At 45.4% G+C, this 24,778-nt stretch overlaps 4 protein-coding genes across 8 annotated transcripts in view; 3 read left to right on the top strand and 1 right to left on the bottom strand.

The window, feature by feature from the left end:
- The window catches only part of LOC108151057 (helicase POLQ-like), a 53,204-nt gene that overhangs the window by 26,080 nt on the left and 2,346 nt on the right, over positions 1-24,778 (bottom strand). The window contains exons 5-8 of one of the 2 annotated variants that reach the window (XR_004471386.1): positions 23,872-24,753; positions 23,668-23,802; positions 23,520-23,609; positions 16,182-16,331 (exon numbers count right to left, since the gene is read on the bottom strand). Coding sequence is in view for 1 of the 2 variants with exons in the window: in XM_017279432.2 (XP_017134921.1) it covers positions 23,532-23,609; positions 23,668-23,802; positions 23,872-24,753 (1,095 nt within the window). In the remaining variant the exon portion in view is untranslated. Of the gene's footprint in view, positions 1-16,181; positions 16,332-23,374; positions 23,610-23,667; positions 23,803-23,871; positions 24,754-24,778 lie in introns of those variants that run through there. The other variant, XM_017279432.2, reaches the window with a different exon arrangement.
- On the top strand, positions 2,248-2,795 carry LOC108165446 (U-scoloptoxin(01)-Cw1a). Its single transcript, XM_033387315.1, has 2 exons — positions 2,248-2,397; positions 2,466-2,795. The coding sequence occupies exons 1-2, from the start codon at positions 2,248-2,250 to the stop codon at positions 2,676-2,678; spliced, it is 363 nt and encodes a 120-aa protein (XP_033243206.1). The 3' UTR covers positions 2,679-2,795.
- Positions 4,278-8,848, top strand: LOC108151070. Of its 2 annotated transcripts, none has more exons than XM_017279449.2 (2): positions 4,278-4,404; positions 7,835-8,848. In XM_017279449.2, exon 2 carries the CDS (start codon positions 8,290-8,292, stop codon positions 8,551-8,553), a length of 264 nt encoding a protein of 87 aa, XP_017134938.1. In that variant the 5' UTR covers positions 4,278-4,404; positions 7,835-8,289; the 3' UTR covers positions 8,554-8,848. The 2 variants fall into 2 exon arrangements, with proteins under 2 accessions (XP_017134938.1, XP_017134939.1); XM_017279450.2 differs by lacking the exon at positions 4,278-4,404 and adding an exon at positions 4,437-4,623.
- Positions 12,837-23,518, top strand: LOC108151059 (nucleolar protein dao-5). 3 transcript variants are annotated; one of them, XM_017279434.2, is made up of 9 exons: positions 12,885-12,931; positions 13,453-13,548; positions 19,338-19,427; positions 19,556-19,746; positions 19,823-19,923; positions 19,979-20,093; positions 20,450-20,583; positions 20,653-22,937; positions 23,004-23,518. In XM_017279434.2, the coding sequence occupies exons 3-8, from the start codon at positions 19,388-19,390 to the stop codon at positions 22,889-22,891; spliced, it is 2,820 nt and encodes a 939-aa protein (XP_017134923.1). In that variant the 5' UTR covers positions 12,885-12,931; positions 13,453-13,548; positions 19,338-19,387; the 3' UTR covers positions 22,892-22,937; positions 23,004-23,518. The 3 variants fall into 3 exon arrangements, with proteins under 3 accessions (XP_017134924.1, XP_017134923.1, XP_017134925.1); XM_017279436.2 differs by lacking the exon at positions 23,004-23,518 and having other exon boundaries at positions 12,886-12,931; positions 20,653-21,982; positions 22,713-22,923; XM_017279435.2 differs by lacking the exon at positions 13,453-13,548 and having other exon boundaries at positions 12,837-12,931.

Genomic DNA, 24,778 nt, shown 5'->3' on the forward strand with positions numbered 1-24,778 from the left:
CGCCGCATCTACCATCGTCTTCTTTTTGTTGGTGTTGCAAGTGCAACAAAAAGAGGCTGCAGAAGAGGATGCAGAGCAGGGGGTGGGGACAGCACACGAAGCAGACAACCAGACAACCAGACAACCTGTCTGCCAAAGTGTTAGACATCTTCTCACGTCCAGAGGTAACCCAAAAGCTCCCTCAAGACTCCTCTCACTCTTCTTTCTCTCTCTCTCTCTCTCTCTCTTTCTATAAGAAGGTGTCGTCATGGGGTCTTTCCATTGAGGGTACTCCTGCCCTGACTACAAGGAGTGACTGTGATATAGATTTTGATATGATTTAGGAAGAGAATCCACACAGAAGTTTTTACACTGAGAATTGCGACCGAAGTTCCGCTTCTTGAATCCTGAATCAGTTCTGATCAGATCTTTACTTCTTAAAGTTGAAGGATGCTGTCCAAATAATGCTCAAGAGCCCCATCTACCCGAAGTCTAGCAATTACCAGTGTATTCCACAAAAGTTCCTAAAACAAAACCCTTCCATAAGAGCACACAACATTCGTTGTGCAGCATCAGATCTCCAGCTCGTCTCCTAGCTCGTGTTACATTATCAATTAGCCTTGGTTACCCCTTGGTTACCGCGCTTGGCAAACACAAGCACACAAAGGAAAATGCAAGGGAAAATTAACCATTTTCCATTTGTTAGTCCAAACTCTTATGCCAGAGGGCCCCCGGGCCCTCGGGCCCCCGGGCCCCATCTCGCGCATCTGCCTCTCCGTCCGCTTTGAGCGAATTGGTTGGTATTTAAAGGAAAACGCTCTCTGGCCAAAGGTTGAGACTTGCCAGTCGTCAGAGTGGGGGAGTAATTGGGGAGCACAGGGCGGATGTGGAGTGTGGAGCTGTCTGCCTTTTTGGGTTACTGAGGCAATGGGCGGTCTATATAGTTTGCTGTTTTGGGCTCTTTTTCGCTGCAGTTGGAGCTGAAGCTGGAGCTGGAGCTGGAGCTGGAAAATGTTAAAAACCTCAGGAAAGTTATTAGCGTGAAAATTGGCCAGCGATTGGGAAAAGCTGAAGCCCAAAAAAGGGGGAAAAATCACTGCAGTAACAAGCACATCGAAATCGAAATCGAAATCGAAATCGAGAGGCAGAGACAGAGACAGAGACAGACAGAAGGTGCATCCCATTCCGCAGAGGGGCACTGAGAGAAATTTATGGGGAGATGGATTGGAAACTAATGGCATCTCTAGGGACTATAGAGGAGTCAAAGAAGTGAAAGATAAGGGCTCCCCCACGTCAAGATTTCCCACAAATAAATCCATTGCCAGCCATAGTATTATTCCGAGCACCATCCCCATTCCCAGACCATCAAATCTTTGCCCATAACCAATCTGCAAGCAACATTTGCAATGTTCCGACATTTGTCCATTAGCATAAACACCGCATTAACCCAAACAGAAAAGACAGGCAAACTTTAACCCTTTTAAAGAGATCTTCTCCAAGGAAGCCCCAACCCCCCATCTCCTCATCTCCTCATCTCCCCATCGCACATGCAAAAGAGGCAGAAATGAAAGGTGGATTTATTTGAGCGTAACAGCAATGGAGGGGCACTACAATGGGGGGGGCTGCATTTATATTAGAAATTGAGGCAAGATCAAGATAGGCCATGAAGATGCAGCATGTGTACATCTGCATATGTAGATGCCACCAAATGAGGCTGGAACCGATGGATGATGAGACAAAAGAATCGAAAGACAGAGAAGGGTGCCACAGTGCCACAGTGCCACATACTGGTCGGGTCGGGTCGGCTCGGGTCGGGTCGGCCACATCGTGTGTGTCGTGATCCATGATGATGAGGTGGCTGCCACGCTTTATTGTTTCTCTTGTTTTTCGGTGTGCTTTTCATGGTTTCGTACGCATGAGATTGACAGTTGGTTGTCACATACTCACCCCCACCCCGGTCCCCTCGCCCCCTTCGGCCCCCGCTTGCTGCAACTGTTGCAAGTGCACAGATTTTCAACACTCACTGATTCTTTTGTTGGTTTTTTTTTTGGGGTGTTGCATTTGCATTTTAGATTTTTCGTTGTGTGGCAATTGTTTCAAATTGTAATTTTGTGATTGTTTAGAGTTCATTTGGTTGGTGCTTGGGCAATGTGCAACCCCAATCCAGTCCCACAAACAGCCCCACTCCCACTCGCACTCCCACTGAAGGTCGCCAGCGATGAGATAATTCCCACCACAGAATCATAATACCAATTCGGTATAGTACTTATGAATATTGTCCTCGTTTTTGGCCAGCAAATCGATGGCTACATTGCTGGCGAGGACTATCCAGCGTACGATGCAGTGCCCAAGGGTCTGGCCTTCAACTGCCAGGGACGCCAGCCTGGCTACTATGCGGACACAGAGACGCGTTGTCAGGTGAGGATTGTGCAGGAGGAAACTCATCGAAACTTGCAACTAAATTGTGTGTTACGGTTCTCTCGTAGGTCTGGCACTGGTGCCTCCATTCTGGCCATCAGTACTCCTTCCTCTGCCCCAATGGCACTGTCTTCAATCAGGCCGTTCGTGTGTGCGATTGGTGGTCGAATGTGAACTGCGCCAGCTCCGAGCAGCTCTACCAGAACAACGATGAACTCTACCGCATTCCAGAGCGCAAGCAGCAACAGCAGCAGCAGCAACAGCAGCAGAACGATGTATGATATGAGGCCGATGATGAGTATAAGATTGGGACAGCAAATGGAACCAGAGAGCGGGGCGGCAGACAGCGGCAATTTCAGCAAGCACAATATAATATCAATAGCAATAGCAACAGCAACAGCAACAGCAACACTATCAACACCAGCAGCAGCAGCAGCAGCAGCAGCAGCAGCAATAATAGAATCCTAGATAGCAGCGACTACAATAAAATGACCAAAAATAGTTTTAGAGGTAGCATGAGATACAGTACCAATCCTCAATCAACATACTCATCATCACAGCAGCAGAAGCAGCAGCAGCAGCAGAAGCAGCAGAAACAGCAGCAGAAAGAGAAGCACCATCAGCAACATAATTCTAGTAAAGGTAATAGCGAAAGGAAATCAAAGCCTAGCAGTAGCAATAAGCAGAACAATAGGGGTAACCATAGTAGAGTAGAGAGCAACCAAACTAGATCTAGGAATCGCACCACTAATCGCACACATCACAACAACAGCAGCGGCACCAGCAGCAGCAGCAGCAGCACCAGCGGCAACAGCAAGAATCAGAAAAAAAAGAACAACAGCAGCAACAATCAGAAAAAGAAGAACAACAGCGGCGGCAGCAGCAGTAGCAGCAGCAGTCCACGTGGCATGCAACGCTACAACACGAATCAGTTCGAAAACGATGCAGAGCTCAAGGACTACAAGAGCAAAATCAAGAACAAATACAACATCGACTATGATCATTCTTTAGATGAAGAATATGAAATAATCGAAGCCATTGAATGAATTGATTTGGCCGGATACGCGTTGTTCTCATTGTTTAAAAACATTAAACGATAAAAGATAACCAAAATTGGCGCCAACTTTGTGACCTCTTCTTTGGACTCTGTTCAAATGTTTCCCAAATCTTTTTTTTTTTGTACATACATACATACATACATATATAAAAATACATCCTTATCATTGTTAAATACCAATCACATTTCATACTCATTTAAATTTGTAAAGAAAAACGTTTGCTTGTGATGTGAAACATTAAAGGAATCACACATGAAATAAAATTTGAAAAATGAATAACCGCCTCTGAAACGCCTAAATAGCGGCTTTAGAAGAATGAATTTAAGCAGTGCAACGAATAACTGTTACAAGCAGTTATGCATAGCAGCCAGCTATTGGTGGTGAGCAGTGCAAGCAGTCGATACATATTAGCCAGCTCTTGGTGGTGAGCACTGCAACGAAGCAGTGTTAGCAGTGGGTTCATATCAGCCAGCTCTTGGTGATATGTAGCTTGCTTAGCTACTAGCTATTGTCAGCGAGCGACTAACGTCAGTTAAGCGCCAACGGAAAATAGATGCATTCAACGGAAAATTATTTAGAAAACACTAACGTTTCTTCTGCTAATTAGATATGTTTATACTTGTTACCTTATTTAATGACACTTTCCCATTTACTAAACATTTCACAAAGCTTTTACATCTGCTTCATCTAATCTTTTCGAGGTGCTATATAGTCATCCCCCTCACACATTCACCTATCTAGCTGTGAACTTCTTGCTGTTCCGATCCAGTTCCAGTTCGCTTCATCGACAGACAATTTGAGAGAGAGCGAGAGATTTCTGAGAGCAGCTTTCCAGCTGTCAAAATCATTTGTTTGCACTCTCTTGGCCCGATCGTGTTTTACAATTTATAATTTATTTGTACGGCGATAGAAAAATTAAATGCCTACGGAAGTGTGGATAAATAATGCGGTAATTATGGCAAACAGTGAAACCGTCTTATCGGAAAGGTTTATTTTCTTTGGAGTTACGCACGAGAGTGGAAATATTGCCAAGTCAGCTGAAAATTGAGGCTGCGGCGAAGTGCACGAAAAACTGGCCCAAATGGAAGGGGAAGGGGAATGGCTGTCGGAGCTCTCGAGTGGAATGGTCGCCCTTCACTGGCTCAAGCTCTGGCTTAATGGAAATATAGTAAGATCTGTGAAGGAAGGCAGCAATTATTAAGAAAATATTTTGTGGCATACTATGTGGATACCACAGCCAAGATAGCCTTCTCCAGTCAAGAACTTTGCAACGAAACGCCACAAAGTTGTGGTAATGACTAGCCTAAAGAGAACTGTATCCAATCCCCACAAATACTTAAATACAGAAGTATTTAGCCCGAAACCAAACCAGTTACACTCCTCTCCCTCTCCCTCTCTGTCTCTCTAAAACCCCCGTGACATCCAGCTGCATAACCAAAATTCAAATTCAAATTAGGAGGAAATACTCGGAGTAGAGCTGAAGAAGTAGTTCAAGTTTTGTATGCCAACACCTGAGACATGCCATTTCCGCATCAAATACAAAACATATCGGTAATTATATACCACATATACTTGTATACCCGTCGCCATCGTACACCTACGCAATGCCACTCGTTCGTGCATAAGAAATAAGCCTCCAACTGTGATGCGGAAATATCATCGGAGCCACAGCCCGGCCCGGAACGGTCTTTAGGCAAATGAACGGAGAAACAAAATCAAAGCAAACGAATAAACAAAAGCAGAAAAAAATCCTAATTAAAAGTCAATTCCAATTTCAGTCATTAACCGAAAGCCGAACAAAATTTGACACAATTTTGTGTACCATTTTGTGGCCCAAAGACACCTCTCCTCTTCTCTCCTCTATCCCCGCAGCACTCCTACCTGAAGCCTCAGGCAAATGTTATATTTTCTTGACCATTCACCGGTGGTGGTGGTATTGGTGGTGTTGGTCACCCACATTCGGTTTTGTTTCCCTACGCCACGTTTTTTAATGGCTAAGACAACCACAAGACAATAATAATGGCTGCAACGAACTGGTAACTGGAGTCGAGTTAACACCATTTCCATTATGTAAGAGCCTTCTCTTGAACAATATTTTTGTTTTATTTCGTTTCGTCTCTTTGTTACCGCTGGTCTGGTGGGAAGTGTCCACTAATTAATATGCAACTAAATAATTTACAATGTGACGCGAATTTTATGCAAAATATCCTAACGAAATATGATCCACACAGAAAGAGAGATAGAGAGAGATATATACTAGAGGGGGACATGGAAAGAGAGAAGGGAGAAACAAAATACAAATTATTTCATTAACTTAACTTGAAAATGTTGAAATTGTCTTCAACAAATTGCGAAAATTCAATTTATGAACAAGATAGGCATTTTAAGGTGGCATAAAGAATTTTGAATACTCTAGAAAGTACGGAAAGGGAATCAGAAAAGGAAAAACTTGACGCATATGATGTCTGATCCATAGATCATTCATACAATCTCTAAAAATTGTCATCCGCTATGAGAATTTTCCAGGTAATAGCCGGTAACGGCTTTGATCTATCATTTTCGCAGAAGAGTAACCAAAAGTAGGCACTACCCCATAGCCAAGAAGAAGAGTAACAATATCGGCAAAATGTCAGAAGGTCTTTCAAGGTATCTGGTCTCGAAAAACCGGTAGATCCACGCACACACAATCCCAGCGGTCAGCGGACACCAGAGCGGACATCTTGTGATCATCATCATCACTCTACGAGTACGTACGGGTCCGCGTACGAGTGTGTGTGGAGGCTTCTGCTTCTACGAAATCTTCTTAAAGTCTTGCCTTTGCCTGTCCAGCAGTCACATTGAAACTTGTCCATCCATTATCTCCATTTCGCTTTGGGTCTCGAGTAGCGGGTCCCTGAGTTTTCCGATTTTATGCGACAATTCAACTTCAGCATTTACAAAAGTTTTGCATTCGACCGATGGCCAGGCCAGGCCAGGAAGAGACGCACTGGCACTGGCACTGCCACTGCCACTCGCACTCCTCCTCCTCCTTGATCACCAGTGAACGGACGAAGGCAATCCACTTTGTATATAATTTTTGCAACTGGTTTTTGTATCTTTTTTCTGTTTGCAATGCAACTTGGGGTTTTTTGTGTGTCGTTCGCATGCGTTTTTTGAAATTAATGTAAAACATTTCGTTATGGTTTGTTTTCCCTCTAAAAGACTACTCCTCGGGTTTCGAGCAGCCTGTCCATCGGTGAAGTTGAAGTTGATTTGTGTGCTTAGTATAATTGCTGCGATTATCGAAGAGGATTGCTGAAGAGGAGTCGAGTCGTCTCTGCCTCTCATCTCATCTCATCTCATCTGCGGTCTTCAGAGTCTGGTCTCTGGTCTCCGGTTGTCTTGTCTCGTTTGGGGTAAGGTTAAGTCGCTTTTCGTTAAGCGATTGTCAAGTGTATTCAAATCCAAAAAGATGCACACTCTTTTTGGCCAGTTTTGACTGGGGTTTGTCTCTTCAATTCGTCAGTTGCTGACAGGAGGGGCAGTGGCGTCGCGTGGTCCGAAAGGGGGTAAAACGTAAAGTCTCTGGTTCAGGTTGAAGGTGGAATAAAGAGATAGTTCAATATCAGGGTTGATTGATCTTTGATTGATTGATTGACGTTTAATTTGAATCGTTTTGGATCAGAGTTCAATAGTTAGAGGTTAAAATTTGGGTTTTATTTAAGGAGTTTATTGTGGGACTTGAGAGGTCAATGATACGTTGAGTATTGTATGGAAATATACGTACATTTGATGATTTAAGAGAGTAAGTATACAGAAAAACATTCCAAAATACACACCGATATCATTTCTAGGCATGAAGGATTCTCTAATCAATAGATTACCCATCCATAGAACTCCCTTTCACAGAGCTCCGATCTATAAATCACCCATCCCCATCCTCTCCATAGATCTCCTACCCATAGATCACCTTTAAAGTATTAAGACCTTCTCTTCGCTCCTCTCTTTCGAGTCATTACCCAATCTCCATTTGATTCAAGGTTTCCCCCATCCAAAAAATTGGATCTTCTTGCGCCCCCGAACATATACATATTTCTCTCGATTAGCATATAGTCAATTTAATCAAACAACCATTTTCTATGCTAATCAAGCAATTTGACCTGCCTCAAACCCGCGCACACACTATATTTCCATATAGTATACTCCATCGTTGGACAAATCTGCCATTTACTATTTACTATTCACCATTTACCATTTTGTGGTCACACCTTTTGCTCCAGTTTTCGGGCCATTTTTCGCAATCCAATTTGTTTACTCTGCTTGGGATCATCTTCGTTCGTTCGATTCAAATTAATTTTCAATCAAATTAAGGCGAAATTTGTTTTGTTTTACTTCTACAGGGAGCCCCGAAGATAAAGCGATTTTCAAAAGAGAAAGAAGAGAAAGAAAGGAAATCAATGCGCGATGCTCTACACAAATTAACATAATTAAGGTGCCTCAATGCTCAATGAAAGACGAACCTCAATCAACACCGCTATCGAATGCAAATGAGCCCGAGACCAAATACCAAATACCATCCATGGAGGCGACATCACTCAACGAGCCGAAAGCCAAATGTGCAGCATCACATCACAGCAGCAGCAAAACTTAAAGCCAACAATTGCATAATATTGTATGCCCGTGAAGACAGCAGAAAGGAGAGGTTGAGGGTAGCAGACACCGGAGGAAGCGTTATATAGAGAGGCATTATATAGACGACCTCATTTACCCATAATCGCAATCGGTTGATCAAAGATTCAGAGAGTCAGAGAGTCAAAAAGAGAGAGAGAGAGAGAGAGAGATACAAACAAACATTATGGATCTATGGGTAATACTACATCAGGTGTGCCTCCATGTGCTGGACGTCTTCAAGATCTACTTAAAGTTTGCATTCCTCACGCTGATCGTCTATCTGGTGGCCGAGTGGTATATCATACGCTATGGCGCCGAACTGGAGGCCCAACTGGATGCCCATCTGGTGGAGGGCGCCGAGCTGCCGGAGGACACCGCCGAGCGGGCCGCCTCGAACAGCACTCTCGGCAAGGTGTTTCGATTTGTGGTGAACTTTTTCATCCTATAAACAGGTGATGGTGATGGTGATGGATCGACTGAATCGAACCGAACCGAACCCAGTAGCCAACAATCCACTGAAACCAAGGTCAATCACGAAGTGGAATCGGTTTTCTGTCTTTCGCGGAATTGTAATTCGATTCAGCGTTCAGCAGGCAGCAGGCAACATCTCAAGGCTCCGCCCCGTTAAGAGAATGTAAAAAACTTATGATACAATCGAACCAGTTGCATTAAACAACAACAACAACAACAACAACAACAACAAAAACAATAAAACAATAACAATAAGGAGCTGTAAGAAACAAGTTGAACTGCTTTTTACTGGGGACTGTGGTTACAAAGGGGTTGGGGTTGGGGGCTGAGGCTGGGACTGGGGTGGAGGGTTCCTTGATATAATTACAACAAAATTTACATTGCATTTGGATTTCTTTTGGTCAACAGAATTACAGACTAACAATGACTCAAAACAGATTTTAGGGTGAGGCTGGCACGAATTTGGGCCAATTGTTGAAAGAACCGAAAACAAAAGAACAGTCACCACGGGACCGCCAGAAATTCAAAAAAAAAAACAGAGTATTTGTGCACTTAATTTAAATGCAAAATAAACTGAAATTTTGTACTTTTTTGGAGCGTACTTTGGGTTCTTTGTGAGCAACATTCATCAGAGCTGGAGATCCTTTGTTGAATTTGAAATGTTCAAAAGGTAGAAGACCCACGGAGTACTTGGGGTTGAGCACTGAGTGCTACCGCAAACGGTACTCTTATAAGACCCATAAAATTGATATAAATAACAATTGGATTATCTGATCTTGTGGAGATGTGGCTTGGGCATGCCTTATCTGCCAGTACCTCTACTTAGGAGTAAAGGACAGGACAGAGAGCGCCATTGCCTTAAAGAGTAAAGGCTTTTTCTCCATCTTCGCCAAGCCCTCAGCTGTGCACGGAATATAAAGGGGCCGATGGTCTGAACAGCTTATTCTTCGACGGGGTTTAACGCTTTTGAATGTCCTCAATCATGGCCTGTATCTTCTGAGCCTCGTCCTCAGCGGTCTCTGAGACAAAGAAACGAGCCACCATTCTCCACCGAACTCTACTCAGTGAGGTTGTGCTCTACTGTCTTCCAAACTTCGCGCTGCAAAAAAAGACCATTACATGTATGAGATACTGAGGATATCTAAGTGGATCTCGCATTAAGGGACCCAGCTCAAGGCATGGTCGACAACCTCTTGCAAGGTGGCACTTTTATTGGGGCTCTGAAGGGCTGGAGCCAACAGTTGACCAGTTTGATTGACTTTAGGAGCACGATTCATGTTAAATTTCAGAGAAATTAGAGAGAAAAAAAATGTTTTTTTTTAAAGGTATGTATTGAAGAGCAAACCCCATGAAAATCGGAGAACTAAGCAATGAACTGACGACAATGGATGCTTGAGATATGAAAGGCTCTTGTGGTGTTCCATTTTTGTCGGAATACTTTGATTTGGGGGACAACTGAAAGAACTAAAGTCTCAAAAGAGTATCATACCAACCAGCTGAATATTTAAAGAACAAATTTAAAACCTGAAGAAACACTAAAAATGTTAGAAAACTTTAACTGTGGCGCTATGTATTTTCTAGTATACACATTGTATCGAATAAAGAATGAAGAGTCCTAAAGAGTCATAAAATTCTCTTAACAACCCATCAACTGTTCCGTGAGTGATCACGGCTGTTGAGGTAGTTATATCGCAAATTTTGTTTATGAGTGGCCCCCAATACAATACCTAATTTTTGTCTCGTCCAAAATACAAAAACACTGTCGCACAGTGTTATTATTTGACTGCACATTTTACGGCATCAGGAGACGACAGAAGAGCTTACATTAAAGGCTTTTCTTAAATGAAGATTTCAATTATCGTTTAAAAATGTGCAAATCGGAATCCCAAATCTTTAGCTTCTCCCAGAGCTCCAGGCTCCACCATTTCTTCGTAAAAGTTCCATTAGCCAACACATAAAATCTCCACAGACCAGAGCTAATCCGACTACCATTTGAGGCAAGTATTATAATAAAAATTACCCCAAAAATTACTTTTTTATCAGGGGACTATCTAAAGCAGCGAAACATTAGTGGAACGATCGATCTGTAATGGTGCAGAGGAGGTAGTAGTAGGTTGTTGAAATGCTGGTTGGTTGCATGGTTTGATGGTTTTTTTTTTTGTCGACCAGTTAAGTTAAGTTAAGTTACAACACGTTGACGCTGACGCTGACGTTGTCGCCGCCGCCGTCGCCGTCGCAGTCACCGTCGCAGACGCAGACGCAGTGGTAGTGTGTGCTACCTGCAACTGCCACTGCCACTAATGTGGAATACCGGTTCAACAAACCGTTCAGCAACAAGCAACAAGCGACAGCCGACGAGCGGCGACCCACACACACAGTGCTCCCATTCTCATACAGATATGGGGAGAGACCAGATACAGTGTATAGAGGAGTGGAGTAGGGAGTACGGAGCATGGGGTGTGGGGTATGGGGTATGGGGTATCTGTGTAAGTGGAATGGATGAACGTGTAACTAGATCGGAGGCACACGCCGCAGCGGGCAGCACTCGACAATTCCATTCCGCATGCTACAGATACTCGTACGAGAAGCGGTTTTGGGTCTGTTCCAATTTGAATACCAAACAAAAAAAACAGTCACCGACTTGAGTTCAATCCGCTTGAGTAGAGTTTGCTTTTGGAATTGAGTTTAGTTTTCCCAAATTCAACTTTCACACACGGAACGAAACGCAGATACAGATGCAGATGCAGTACAGTGCAGTGGCAGTGCAGTGCACTGCAGTACTTTGTGACGCAATGGAGAGACAGAGGCGGAGATACATACATATATGCCATAATCCCCCCCCATCGACTGATTGATTCCCCGAGCGAACAGAGTCTCGTTAATGCTTAGCATTATTTTGCATTCGTATCGAAATCCAAACTGCACTCCAAATGGCCTACGGCTGCGTCTGCTCGTCCAACATTTAATTGCTAAACGAAGCGAGCCACTCGAGCGGACCACGGACCGCGGACCATGCGGCGTATGCGCAATAATTCATGAGCCGTTTAAATTATTTTTGGTTTATTTTCGGTCTTGTGTGTGTGTGTGTGTGTGTGTGTGTGACTAATGCCTTGGCAGATGGCTTAGTGTCGGGGTTTTGGGCCAAGACTCGGTTCATTAATTGAACTGTAACCGTCATTTTGGATGGCTTTTTGCTATTGTTTCCCATTATGTCATTGCGGTCAGCGTCAGAGGAAAGGCGGAGGAAAAGGCATTCCACGACTTGTACAAATACATCATGCATATTAGTTGGTAATCGATAATAGATCATGAGCAATTTGTTAAGTAATTTATAAACAGGGCGAACAAAAAGAGCCCAACAATGAATAAAAGGGAGGTAAAATATAGGGGGGAAATCATTGTCATCACAATTGTTCCTTGTCTCTCTTTAAATGAAATATTTCATTGCACATGTGTCCATGCCTTTAACATAATTTTAAAACTATGAAAAAACCTTCCATCAGAATTCCCTAAAAAAAATAGTAACAATTATGCCACAAATTGCTCACTTTGGGGGGACAAGACAGGCATTCATTTTTGTTACATTTTTACCATATTTTGCAAGAAAAATGAGTCTGGGTAAAAAATCTTAATCAGTAAACCTGTTAAGCACGATTATCGAGCAGCGGCGCACACGAGGCTCGCTCCAAATGCAGAGCAAAGTCACAGGGAAAAGGCACAACAAGCCACACAGAAAAGCAAAAGAAGCAAAGACGCAGAGTCGCAGAAGCAAAAGTACGGATCAAAGGTATAGAAGGTCTGTGCTTCTGCAAAAGTTCCAGAAGAAACGCTACTGTGCAAAAGCAAATATCATCATACAAGCATAAGCCATCAAAGTCACAAAAGCAAAGTCCTAAAAGCCAACTCAAAGAGAAGCAAAGACACAACATACAAAGACACGAAGAAAAGCTCAACCTCTAACTTTAAGTGAGAGAGCGAGAGCAAGAGAGAGGCGAGACTTACGCTTGCGCTCTACTGCTCTGCGGCTCTGCTGCTCTCTTCTGCTGCTTTTGCGGTGACAACGTGCAGAGCATGCGCAAAGCGCAAAGCCGCTGCCGATGCCGATGCCGTCGAAGCGGCAATAAACCTGTTTCGAGTGGAGCATGCGCATGCGCGGTGGCCGCAGACGAACCAAAATTAGCGACGAAGAGAGCTTTCGGGGGTAGAAAAAGCAAAGGCAAAAGGCAAAAAGCAAAACCGAATTCCCATTTTTGTGCCAACCTCGCGAGTTGGCCAATACGATCTGCAACTTCAGACTTCAGACTGCAAGCGGTCAGCCAGGTGAACGGCAGCGAACACAGCCCCTCTCGCATAAAGTAAGTGGGCGTGGCAAATACCGAGTGCATATTATCTATTTCCATTTGTGTGTGTGTGTCTTATGTTTTTTTTTTTTTTGCCCGTGTGTGCAGTGAGAGATGTACAAATTATATAAAAATCATAATAAATCAGAGTTCCAATGGAATATTAAGTGCATATCGGGCTTCAAAAAATGTTTTGCCAAGTGCCGGAAAAAGTGCTGCAAAGTCAATGAATTCCTGCGGAAAAGTGCTGCCAAGCGACAAAACATATTCGAAAACTTAATCATTTTTAAAGAAACTAATGCAAAATCAGTTATAAAATGAGCAAAAAAAAACAACTATAAAAATTTCCACAAGACACAAACACAGATGGAGAGACGCAGACACACACACACACACATGTAAAACAAAGAAAATTGCAATGAACAAATTGCTAGTGTGTGTGTGTGTGTGTGTGTGGATTTGTATCTGTGTTTTTGCGTCAGTGGCAATATTTATTGTTAATTTAGGGAATAAATTTCTTTACATCAAATTTATAGAAAAAACAAATAAAAATTAATAAGAGAAAAACTGGAAAAACCATTGAAGATTTCTGTGGATTATTTTGGCAGATATTTTTGGAGACCCAGAAAAGGGTACGTTCCTCAGATACATGTACCTATGATTAAAAATATTTATACATACCTACGAGTAGATAAGTCAAACACCTCCGTGTAGAGCCAACACCTTTTCCATCACAAAGCCTCCTCCTCGATCGACCATATCCGAGCATATCTCTCATGGCCAAAATATACAACTAGCGTTTTGCAAACTCAAAAATGATCTCAGGCGTTGCTAATTATTTCTTTGCGCCTTGTACAATACCTAGGTAGTATATTGTTAGCCGCCCCCCTCACTTGGGGGCTGGCCCTCCTCTTTGTTAGCCCCGTGCTACAGTTTGTTGGCTGTTGTCTGCGCATCTTCAGCGAACACCAAACACCAAGGCAGCAACAGCAGCAGCAACACCACGAATATGGCCAACAAAACTGAGCCAAGATTTTACTTTCATCATCGCGACCAACAGGCAACAAATAGCAGCAACAGCAGCAACGGCAGCAGCAGCAGGCAGCAGCAACAAATGAAATTTTGAAATTTTACTTTCATCCATCTCTCGTCTCGTCTCGTATCGTCCCGCCTCGTCTCGTCTTGAAAAACGACGTTTTGTGCATTTTATTTGGCCGCTTTTCACTCTCCATTTCTTTGGTCTTTGTACTTTTTTCACAATTACGAAAATATAGCACTAATATTTTGTTAATTGCATCCAGTATGCTGACGAGTACTCGTACTCGTACAGTGTTTCTTGGTTTTCTCTTGGGAAACTTAACCCTCTTCGGCGGGTCAGGCAGAGAGTCCACATCCACATCCACATCCCAACATCGGATCGGATCGGGGACAACCGGAATGGGCGATTAAAACTTATTTGTGGAACAGCTTCAGCAACTTTGAGATAGAAAAAAACAAGCACAAATTGATTTTGGATTCGGTTTCGGGCTTGGACTTGGATTTGGACTTGGATTTCGATGTGGATGTGGCGGCAAAAAGGAAACTTAGTTTTCACTTGCCGCCATCGCACATCGCACATGGCACATGGCATCGCATCGTCGGTGTGTCAGCGACACGAAGATGCTGTTCGAGATGCAAGCAGCTGCAGGGAAAATGCATAAAGCAAATCGGCTGGTAGGCTATGCTTGAGTTAACCTGAAGATTTAGATGATAGATGGGGTCTAATTGGATGATTTTCCACAAGGGGCTATATAAAAGCCCAAATTGTGGCGAAAGAATGATGTCAGACTCACATGGACTCAATTGGTATTCTCGAGCATTCTCTTCGGCAGCATTCGTTTGTGCGTACCGAGTCCCGATGGAAGCAGTTGGGAGCTGGGATTAGAATGACTATTTTTATATTCAAAGTTTCCCATTCCAATGCATCTCCTTTTCAAAACTTTCGAAAACGATCTTCCTACTTGCCTTAAGCCTTCAAGGTAGAGTTTCTTTCTAGAAGGAATCCATAAAATCTATTCAAGAGCACAGATTTGAATGGATATACCCCACTAGTTCTTGGAACTGAGATAAATATAATATTTTGCCAAGGCAAAATGCTTTAATTTAAATTTTTTAGCAATCAAATTAGACAAATTAATATAAAGTCTAATCAAGACGCGTTATGGTCTGGTGAACCAACAAATTTTCTGCCCAATTAAGAGCTCAAGCCTTCAAACAGGAAACAGCTTCTTCCAAAATTTATGGGATATATAATGCCAACTGAACCATGCAAAAATACACAATTTCCGAAATAAATAAAACAAAAAACATCGATTCCATCAGGTGCCATCAGGTGCCATCAGGTGCCATCAGGTGCCATCAGGGGCCAGGGAATGGAGATGAGATCTCTGTGGTGCACACAGAAAAGGCGACCTTGAAAGTACCAAAAGCGAAGCAAAGCTCGGCTCGACTCTGGCTCGGGCTCTCATAACAGCTTATAAAGATGCTAATTTCCTATGACAACCAGCGACATGGCGACCTGTCTTGGCCAGCTGGCAAAACTGGCTAAAAGAAGAGAGAAGAGGAATGGGGCAGAGGAAAGACAGATGATTGCAGACTGAAGGAAAACAAAAAAACTTGTCAACGACTTCTGTTTCTATCGTGCAACCGGATTGGGGCAGCAACTGGAGCTATAATAACGATTGTCCCCCCAACGAAACACAAAACCCGTTGCTGACGTCGAAGAAATTTCAGATGAGAATTAGATGCAAACGAAAACGAGAGTTTGTAGAGAGGCTCTAGACGGTCTAGACGGTGCGATGCTGCCTTTGGCCATGTACATGCCTGGTGCCAGAATCAAATACAAATACAAATATAAAAACTCATTTAATTGTGCATTGTGTATATTTTGTGTGCGGTGCGGGGTGTGGGGTGTGGGAGTCAAAAAACAACCGAAAACAACCTTCGAGGCAACTAATTCTAGAAGAGAATCTTGAATCTTTGTTGGGAAAATTTGCAAAATTTCAAGGAAAAACATTTCAAGCAACGAAGTGGCCATAAAACAATACAAATATGACATTCAAATGGCACTATTAGGTCTTGGGTATTTCTAAACCAGATAGATCTACATTTTATTGGACTATATTTCCGTTCATTGTACTGCAAGATGATCCATCAATTAATTCCGAAAACAAAACCACCAACAATACCTATCAGAAATAACAAAAAAATGAACAAAAAAACTTACCGGTATTTGTCATCGTGCTTAGCCTTGAATTTGAACTTGGCCAAGACAATACGGGTGGGACCTGCTCATCGAGACTCAGACAATTTATTGTCGTGCTCTCCGGTCTGCTCTTTTTGGAGTCTGTGAGTCTCTGAATCTCGAATCTGTGGGCTGTAAAAGATAAGATGCCAACAAAAATTAATACATCAATATTTCATTTATGGGCCCATGCACTGCACTAAATCTGAACAAAAGCCGTGCCATAAACATAATACTTTGTTTAGCGCGAAAGCGATTTATCACTAATATACGAAGACAGCTAATGGCTAAGGCCGGCCTTAACTTAGAGCCAAGACGAGGCGGCTTCAAGTAGAAGGCAAAAACTGACACCAGAATGATTGATGGAAGCTTTTCAGGGAGGAGGAGGAGGAGGAGGAGGTATGAGGTGGGGGCCTAACCCAGAGATGTAGAATATACAAGGAGAAATCTTGGAAGCTTAAAAGTAGGTCTAAGAGTATATTTTGACAGAAAGGAATCATTAGATTCCGTACTCCACCAATGAGCACCAAGTGGTCCAAGCGACACCAAGCTGAGGATTGCTAGGCGCAAATCTGAGGCAGAAACGTCACTCAACCGACCGAGGGACGCTGCCGCAAGACGCGCGACACGAACACGTACAGGATCTCTTCATACTTCATTGACGTTTATTCGTGTTAGATGAAACACGAGACCCCAATCTTCATAAATTTTGCAAGTGGGTAAATCTAGTCAAATACAAATGCTCCCTTTCCAAGGGAGTTGCAGTCGAAGCTTGAATTGTGCTGGAATTTGAGGCTCTTGATGATCAAAGAATGTATGCCACAACTGGGCTTCGAAAAGAGCTCTAAGCTGGGTTCCTAACTCTGGTACTAACTCAAACGAATACTGACAAACGTGTACAATTCTTGGCATTGCGCACTCGCCGGAGCGCCAGAGAGCCCTTTGGCATTTCCAGGCGTGTATACGTTTATTTCCATTGAAATTGTTATCTTAGCAAATAACCATAGAGCCCCACACAACCATTATCATATTTTGTCAGAGAGCGGAGATATGTACATACGTACGTACATGTATGTAAATATGTAGTATATCTGAACAAACAGAGTCACAGCCCACGCAGGGAGACGAAATGTCAAAAAGTGCAAACCAGCTAAAAGCCACAAACCGACGACTGACGGACGGACAGACATCAAATCCAATCAAATCTCCACTTAAAATGCACGACACACATTTTGTTTAAACAACAACAGACACAAAAACAGGGTGTGAGCGGCAACATCTTTGGACCTCCGATGAGGCATAAAATTTGAGCAAAAATTGTGCCATGAATAAACCGAGGAGTCGAGGAATCGAGGAGTCGAGGAGCGGCGGATTCGGAGGCGGAGGCGGAGATGGAGGAACGTCCTCTTGAGTGCTCAAGGAAACCCCATAAAAACAATGCATAATAAATCCATTTCCAAAGGCAGCCAAAAGGTGCATTCAAGTCTGTTTATCGACTGCCAAATTACAATGCTCCAATGATGATCTTCTGGTGGGGTGGCGTGGTGGCTTGATGGCGGGGCCAAGCGTTTTGCATTCAATTTTTGTGTGGACGAAAACGGAGCGAAGCCCCCAAGAGTTCGCTCGAAAAAACGCATTGGAAATGAAAGTGATTGCTGGCTGTTCGTTCGCTTTTCAATTTGTTATAGTTATGCATTGTGTTTGTATTATGTGGTCGCTCGGTCGCCAGTACTTATTTATTTGCTGTGGCTGCTACCCTTTCAATTTCGCCCGAAACCAAACGAGTACGGGTACGGGTACGGGTACGGGCACGGGGCGCTCTCCTTACGTAAGGTTCCCCGCCAAAGTGACATTGAAGGCTGCTGCCAAAGCTAATTATGCAATTACCCCCTCTCCCCCGACAGCCGATAGCCGACACCTGAGACGGAAATCGGAAAGTGAAGCTGATTGGAAGGTGTATATATAGTACTTGTGCACAATGAATGCTTGTGTTTACACACCAAGCACATAATATGTTGTATTTAGTTAATGGAACACTTAGCGAAGAATGAGATGAGTAATCGCCTGGAGGCTGCGAATTGTTGGGTGTCACGCGTCATGCGGCAGGGCCCCTCAGTCGAGAGAAGGCCTGCGTTTCTGCCTGAGATGCGCCAGTAACCATCTTTGGATGTTTCACGCTGAATTTTCATCATCTATCTAGCTATATCTCCTTTTCAACTTAAATTTCGTGTATCACTTAGTCGATATCGGATAAATTCTTATATGAACTATAGAATGCACTGGTAGAGTTATGTTTCTTGCTTTATTAAGATAAGAGTTGGAATAAATTACCCAAAATTGACTGAATTTTGGTGGAGAATCCACAGAGATATACCATTAAAGTAACTAGTGGGTTTGCAGCACATTAACAAGGGAGAATATTGGATCACTGTACGTATAGAAGATTCAGTAAGCCATATATAGTACATATGTGTATAGGCTCTAGACATCTGCACTATTTATTTTGTTTTTGCACTATCGGGCATTCTCTTTTTCACATTTTCTTTGGCTTGGGCGTCTGCCTCTCTGGGATAAAGTCTCGGACGATTGGGAGCAGTCTCATGTACCATTTACAATGCATAAATTAACAAATGAAGGAATAAATGATCAAAATAATATTTAATGATTAGCTTTCTTTAGCATTTTGGCGCATAAGAAACCCCTTCCTCCAAGCATTTTCACTTCTTCTCCAAAAACCTTTTGCTAGTAGAATCGAAAAGAAAATTCGAACTCAAGCCCGAACCCAAACCCCAAAACCAAGCAAAGAACACTTTCTACAACCAATTTTGGCTAGAATGCATTTCTTTGCCGCCTTCAAAATCCACCGTCGACCGACTTGATTGACAGCCGCAGAAAGTAGCGTTAATCCAGAGAACGTGTCTGGAATCACAATCAATGCGCAGAACCTAGGGCCCAAAGGCCGAATGGGGAGCGAGAGAGAGAGCTCCAGCAGACAATTCTTTGTTTCTTTTGTGTTTTTTAAGCGTTCAACGACTTGTCTAGAACATAAATCTTTCCTCGAGGGTGTGGTGGCTATGGCTAATGGTTATTTTTGAAATTCTTATGTAATATTTGTGTGGTACTATCGCTTCATTTCAGTTGAGAGACAAGTGGTGATATATCCCCGAGAGATCAGCGAAACCTTCAAGATGAAAAGCGCCAAGCGCTGGCTGTTCATGACAGCAACAGGTGAGAGGATAGCCGAGTAAAAAACACCCACATAATCGTGTTATTCGTTATTCGAACGGGTTCCTGTCCTGGGGATTATGCAACTTTTAAGCTGTGGAATTTATTTCGATTTCGATTCCGCTTTTCAGTGCTGCTGCTGAGCCTACTGGCCTGCTCAGAGGCTGCCCTGCCCTTCAAAAAGGTCTCCATTGCCAAGACACCCGCCTTCACGAGCAGCACCACCACCACCAGCACCAGTACAACCACAGAGGACACACCCGTCGAGGAGGAGGACACCCCGGTGCCCAGTGGCGAGGGCGGCAGCAGCGACGTTCCCAAGGTGAGCGATAGGAAGTTGGGGAAGACTATTCCCATGGTTAACGCGGGTATTTATGGTGTAAACTCTACCCTTCCAGGCGGAAAATAACACTCGTACGTCGACAAAGAACTCCAAACTGACGGGCATTCCACAAATCGATTACATCTGGGATCCGAATCTTCCCAGGGAATTGAATGGGTAAGCATTTAGAGCAATGCCAGCGAAGAGAATGCAGAATGTACCCCCTCCACAGGTACAATCTTTCGACTTATCCCTTCCTTTCGACGGTGCCGCCCATGGATGAGATTCACTTCAAGTGCGAGGGCCTCCACGATGGTTTCTATGCCTCCATTGAGTACAAATGTCAGGTGAGAGCCAAGATGGGACAGGGGACAGGGGACACGGGACGCGTGACCTTGTCCGTAACACAAACACAACGTCACAACGTACCAATTGGTCAAACAATAGGATTTCCACTGCCAAAAGCCACTAAAAAAAAAAACAAAACCCTATGTGCATGTCCAGTAATTTCTCTTTTTCAACGTTCAACGACGGGTTTACGTTTACGTGACGCCAAAACTCGTTTACGCTTCGATCTTGACCTCAAAATCGGAATTTTGTTTTGCCAGACGCTAAGCGATAAACGCTAAACGCTAAACATTGGGATTAGTTATGGCCAAATAATGGCATTACTAACATCTTGGACAACACCATCTCGTTGTAGATCTACCATCATTGCGTCTATGGGATACGGCACGATTTTCTGTGCGCCAATTTCACGGCGTTCGATCAGCGGACATTCATCTGTCACTTTGCCTCCGATGTAGACTGTGAGGGATCCCAAAAGTACTGGAACAGGTAAAGCATGCATATATCTTTATAGAACATTGAAGAAAAAAACTATCCTAAATGTTCATGTATTTTCAGGAACGATGCACTCTATATGGCTACCACCACCACATCCACGACTACCACAACCATTGCACCGCCACCCACGCAACCGGCAGCACCGCGTCGTCGTCTGCAGAGACCACAGCGACCCCTGAGGCGGCCGTACAACCGGAGACCCATCGATGACTACTACTACGATGAGGAGGATCAGTACGAGGACGAGTACTACGAGCGACCGACGCGCAGGCACAAGACCAGACCGCGTCATCGCAAGCCCCAGGTGGAGGTGGACTACGAGGACGAGTACGAGGAGAAGCGGGTCGAGGCCGAAAAGCCGGCAAGACGCAACCGAAATCGGTACAGGGATGAGGAAGATTCCCTGGACGAGGACTACGAGGAGCGGCCGGCAATCAGAAGAGGAAAACCAACGCCGGGACCAGCTGGAAGGAAGGTGTCGCCGCCTCGCAAGCCCGGTCGAGCGGAGGAGCGACGCAGCTTCAATGAGGACCGGCCCCTGGCCAGGCGTCGCAGCAACGAGAGGCGTACCACGCCGTCATCCGCCATCGACGATCTCGATGAGTACGAGAAGCCCTACGGGGGCACGGACCAGGAGGAGGCTGCCGAGGAGCAGACGCCGCAGAAGGTGAAGACCACACCGAAACCTCTCACGGAATATATCACTCCCAAAGCGGCCACCGCCTCTGTGTATGCCCGTCCCAGGGCTCCGCCGAAGATCGCCCGCCCAGTGCCCATCACCGAGAAAAAGAAGTACTCCTATCCGGTGCAGAAAAACACGGCCACCGCCCAGCCGCCGTCTGGGAATGGGCAGGAGGAGGAGGACTACTCCCAGGAGCAGGCGCAGGAGGATGACTACGAGCAACCACCACCGCCACCGCCGGCCAGGAACATTCCCCGACGACGCACTGCAGCGCCCAGGGCCGAGCAAAAGCCCACACGAACCACGCTGCGGAAGCCCGTGACGGACAAGAAGCCGCTCGAGGAGGATTACGATGAGCCGGCCGAGCAGCCGGAGCCACCGCGCAAGCGGAAGCGTCCACTGGCTCCCCGATCCCGCGCCCCAGCAGCCGATGTGGACTTCGATGACGAGGACTACGAGGAGAGCCTAGCGCCTGCGCCAGTGGCAACAGCAGCTCCAGCACGTGGCATCCTGAGGAGTCGCTCCAAGGCAACGACCACAAGAAAGCCAATAGCGCCTCGACCCCGGCAGCCCATCGTCGAGGAGGAGGACACGGCTGAGCCCATCATCAGCGAGGAGGAGGCGCCCGCATCCGCGATTGCGCCCAGAACGAGAGCAAATTCCCTGAGCGGAAGGACGGCACCTGGCAAACCACAGCGCCCCCCATCGGTACGTGTGGTCAAGCGACCCTTCCTGCCCTCCCGGGGCGGAAGCCCCTATCTGCCGCGCGGCCTTCAGCCGGTGGGCGTGGCCCTGAAGCCAGTGCCGCCAGTGACGACAGACAGCACGCCCATCGACATGGGTTCGACCATCTCGGGGGTGCGTTTGCTGGAGCACGGGGCACCGCTGCTGCGAGGACGGCCCGACAGCAGCGAAGACGAGGTGGAGGAGGAGGAGGAGGACGACGATGAGGGGGCGCCTCCGTCTCCGAGTCCGCCACGTACCACGCTGCCGCCTCGCAGCGCCCTGCCGGCCACGCCCAAGCAGCAGCAGCAGCAACAGCCGCCGAAACTGAATCTCGACGAGCTCTACGAGAACGACTACGATGTCACGCTGAACGATGCGCTCGATCCCACGCTTAAGCCGCTCTCGCCATTGCCACAGCATCAGATTCAGATTCAGCATTCGCATCCGCTTCCGTATCAGCCACAGCAACAGCAACAGCCGCAGGGTCGTCCCTATGCCAGTGCCTATGCAGCTCCTACTGGTGGCAGCTCCGCCTCATCCGCCTACAATCCATTCGCCTATCAGCAACAGTATCAGCATCCGAATCATCCGCAGCATTCGCAGCAATCATCAACATCCGCTTCAGCTTCAGCATCAGCATCCGCATCAGCTCAATCCCAAACGCAATCGCAGCCAGCGAGCTACCATAGTGATTCCTATTTCTCATCGACAGATATACGCCGGCGGGCTATTGTCCCGTCGCAAGCCGCGCGTCCACATCGACACGAATACGCTGCTCCCAGAGGACCAGCCGCCGGAGGAGCTGGACCAGGCGCCGGCCCAGGAGTGAGTCATCACCATCAAATGGGCGGACGGATTGCCCAGCATTTTTACGATGACTTTGCCTATTGAATGCGGGATACGAACGAGGTCTGTGTGTGTGTGTGTGTGTAATAAGGTGAGTAGGATCGGGATCCCTCTTGTTCCATTCCCATCTAATATGATCTCCCTTTTTGGCTTGCAGTTTCTTAAGCTGTAAATAAGTTTCCCCCAACCCCAAGAGCACCCAAGAGAACCCAAGAGAACCCAAGAGACCCCAACCAACCCCAATTGAAGAGGAGTGGAAGGATTCGTGTCCCCTACTTTAGTCTACTCGTAATTCCCATAAGGTTAAGAGAAGAACTTAACTCCTTACTTATAATGCCTATATGATACATTTTATAATACTCAATTGTCGTGATAGTAGCCGGGACAAAACACGTTTGCGCATTTGTCTGTCTAACTCTATATCTGTTGTCAGTATCCTAACATCCTTCAACAGCCTCCCATCAACTAGAGACAAGCAGCATTCAGCAGCAGGAAGCAAGACCAGCAGAACAGCGGCGCGGCCAATGATGTCCTTAATGTACATTTAGTGAGAAAAGCAATTTACTTAAATTCCTAATTTAAATTCTGTAATATTTGTAAGCTTTGTCCAGAGAGAACTTAAGTCCGAGTGCTTAACAACTAAATAATAAAAACACAAATGGAAAACACTCACTTAAACCTATTCCTAATCATTTGAGCGCAGGCAGACTTTTAGATTCTCCGTTTCCTCCTCCAAATGATCAAGTTTTTTCATCAAAATGATCTGCAAAACAAATACAGTATCAATAAGAGATGTGCCATGGGTAAAAAGCCCATACAACCTTTGCTGCTGAGACGATTTCCGTAGCCACTCTCAAAGGCATATGCTCTACAGTTTGCACTAAAGTCATGGGTCGTATCTTGGCTATATCCTCGATGGTTCTAAGGCCCGCTGCATATAGCTGCTTGGCGCGATTCTGAAAGATCAAGCAGAGATTAAACCGAATGAAATGTCAGATATTTCAAAGGTAGTGCGGTGGTCTTACAATTTTAACACCAGGCAGCTCCATGAGTGGCTCTAGTTCTACCGTGCCGCAGCGATCCATTTTGTGAAGGACGCGTTCGAACAATGGCTTGTAACACCAGAACTCTTCCATTTCGTCGCACAGCCGGACAAGGGCACTGGAGGCAGCAATCGACTGGCTGATGAGGTGCTGCAGAGTGCCACGCTCCACGTTGTATTTGCAAGAGACTGTCGGCAGCGGCAAGAGATCCAGAATATCCGACAGGATAAGCACTTTGTAGAGGCGATTCAGTTGCTGGGTCATGGGACCCTGCACCGACTGCGTCTTGAAGAGCCTGGCCGCATGCGCCTCGGTGAAGCCGAGCTGCTTGAACAGCGCCTGCGATTCGGTGCGCAGCGCGGAGTAGACGTTGAACAGAATGCTGGCATCGGCAGGGAACAGCTCATCACCTCGCTCATTCGAGTTAAAGCACACCACCAGATACAGGAGATGCGAGTAGCTGTTGAGAATCAGCTGCTTCTGGGCCTGCTTCAGTTCGCGGTGAATGGCGCTGGCCCGCTTGTAGTCAATGCCCGCCTTGAAGGCAGCCCGTCCAATATTGGTCAACTTAAAGCGCGTGGACTGGCCAATGAATAGGCGGCGATCGCCAGCGGGACGAGTGCTTTGGTTCACATCCTGTGTGGTAATAATATCCGTACAGTTCATCTTTAGCTTGGCTGCCGGCGACTCTGTCAGCTGCAGCACTTTGTTCTTGAACATTTCGCGGAGTATGCGGAGAACCAGCTCGTCCACGGCCACCTCCAGGGCATTGGCCTGCACCGCAAGAAGAGTGCTGTTCACCAGGCGATTTAAATCGCGACGGCATTCGGCAAGATTAAGGCCAATCACGCTCAAAATAAGCGACTAGAAAGGTAATATTAATATTAAT

The sequence above is a fragment of the Drosophila miranda genome, chromosome XR (genome assembly GCF_003369915.1).
Source record: "Drosophila miranda strain MSH22 chromosome XR, D.miranda_PacBio2.1, whole genome shotgun sequence".
NCBI lineage: Eukaryota > Metazoa > Arthropoda > Insecta > Diptera > Drosophilidae > Drosophila > Drosophila miranda.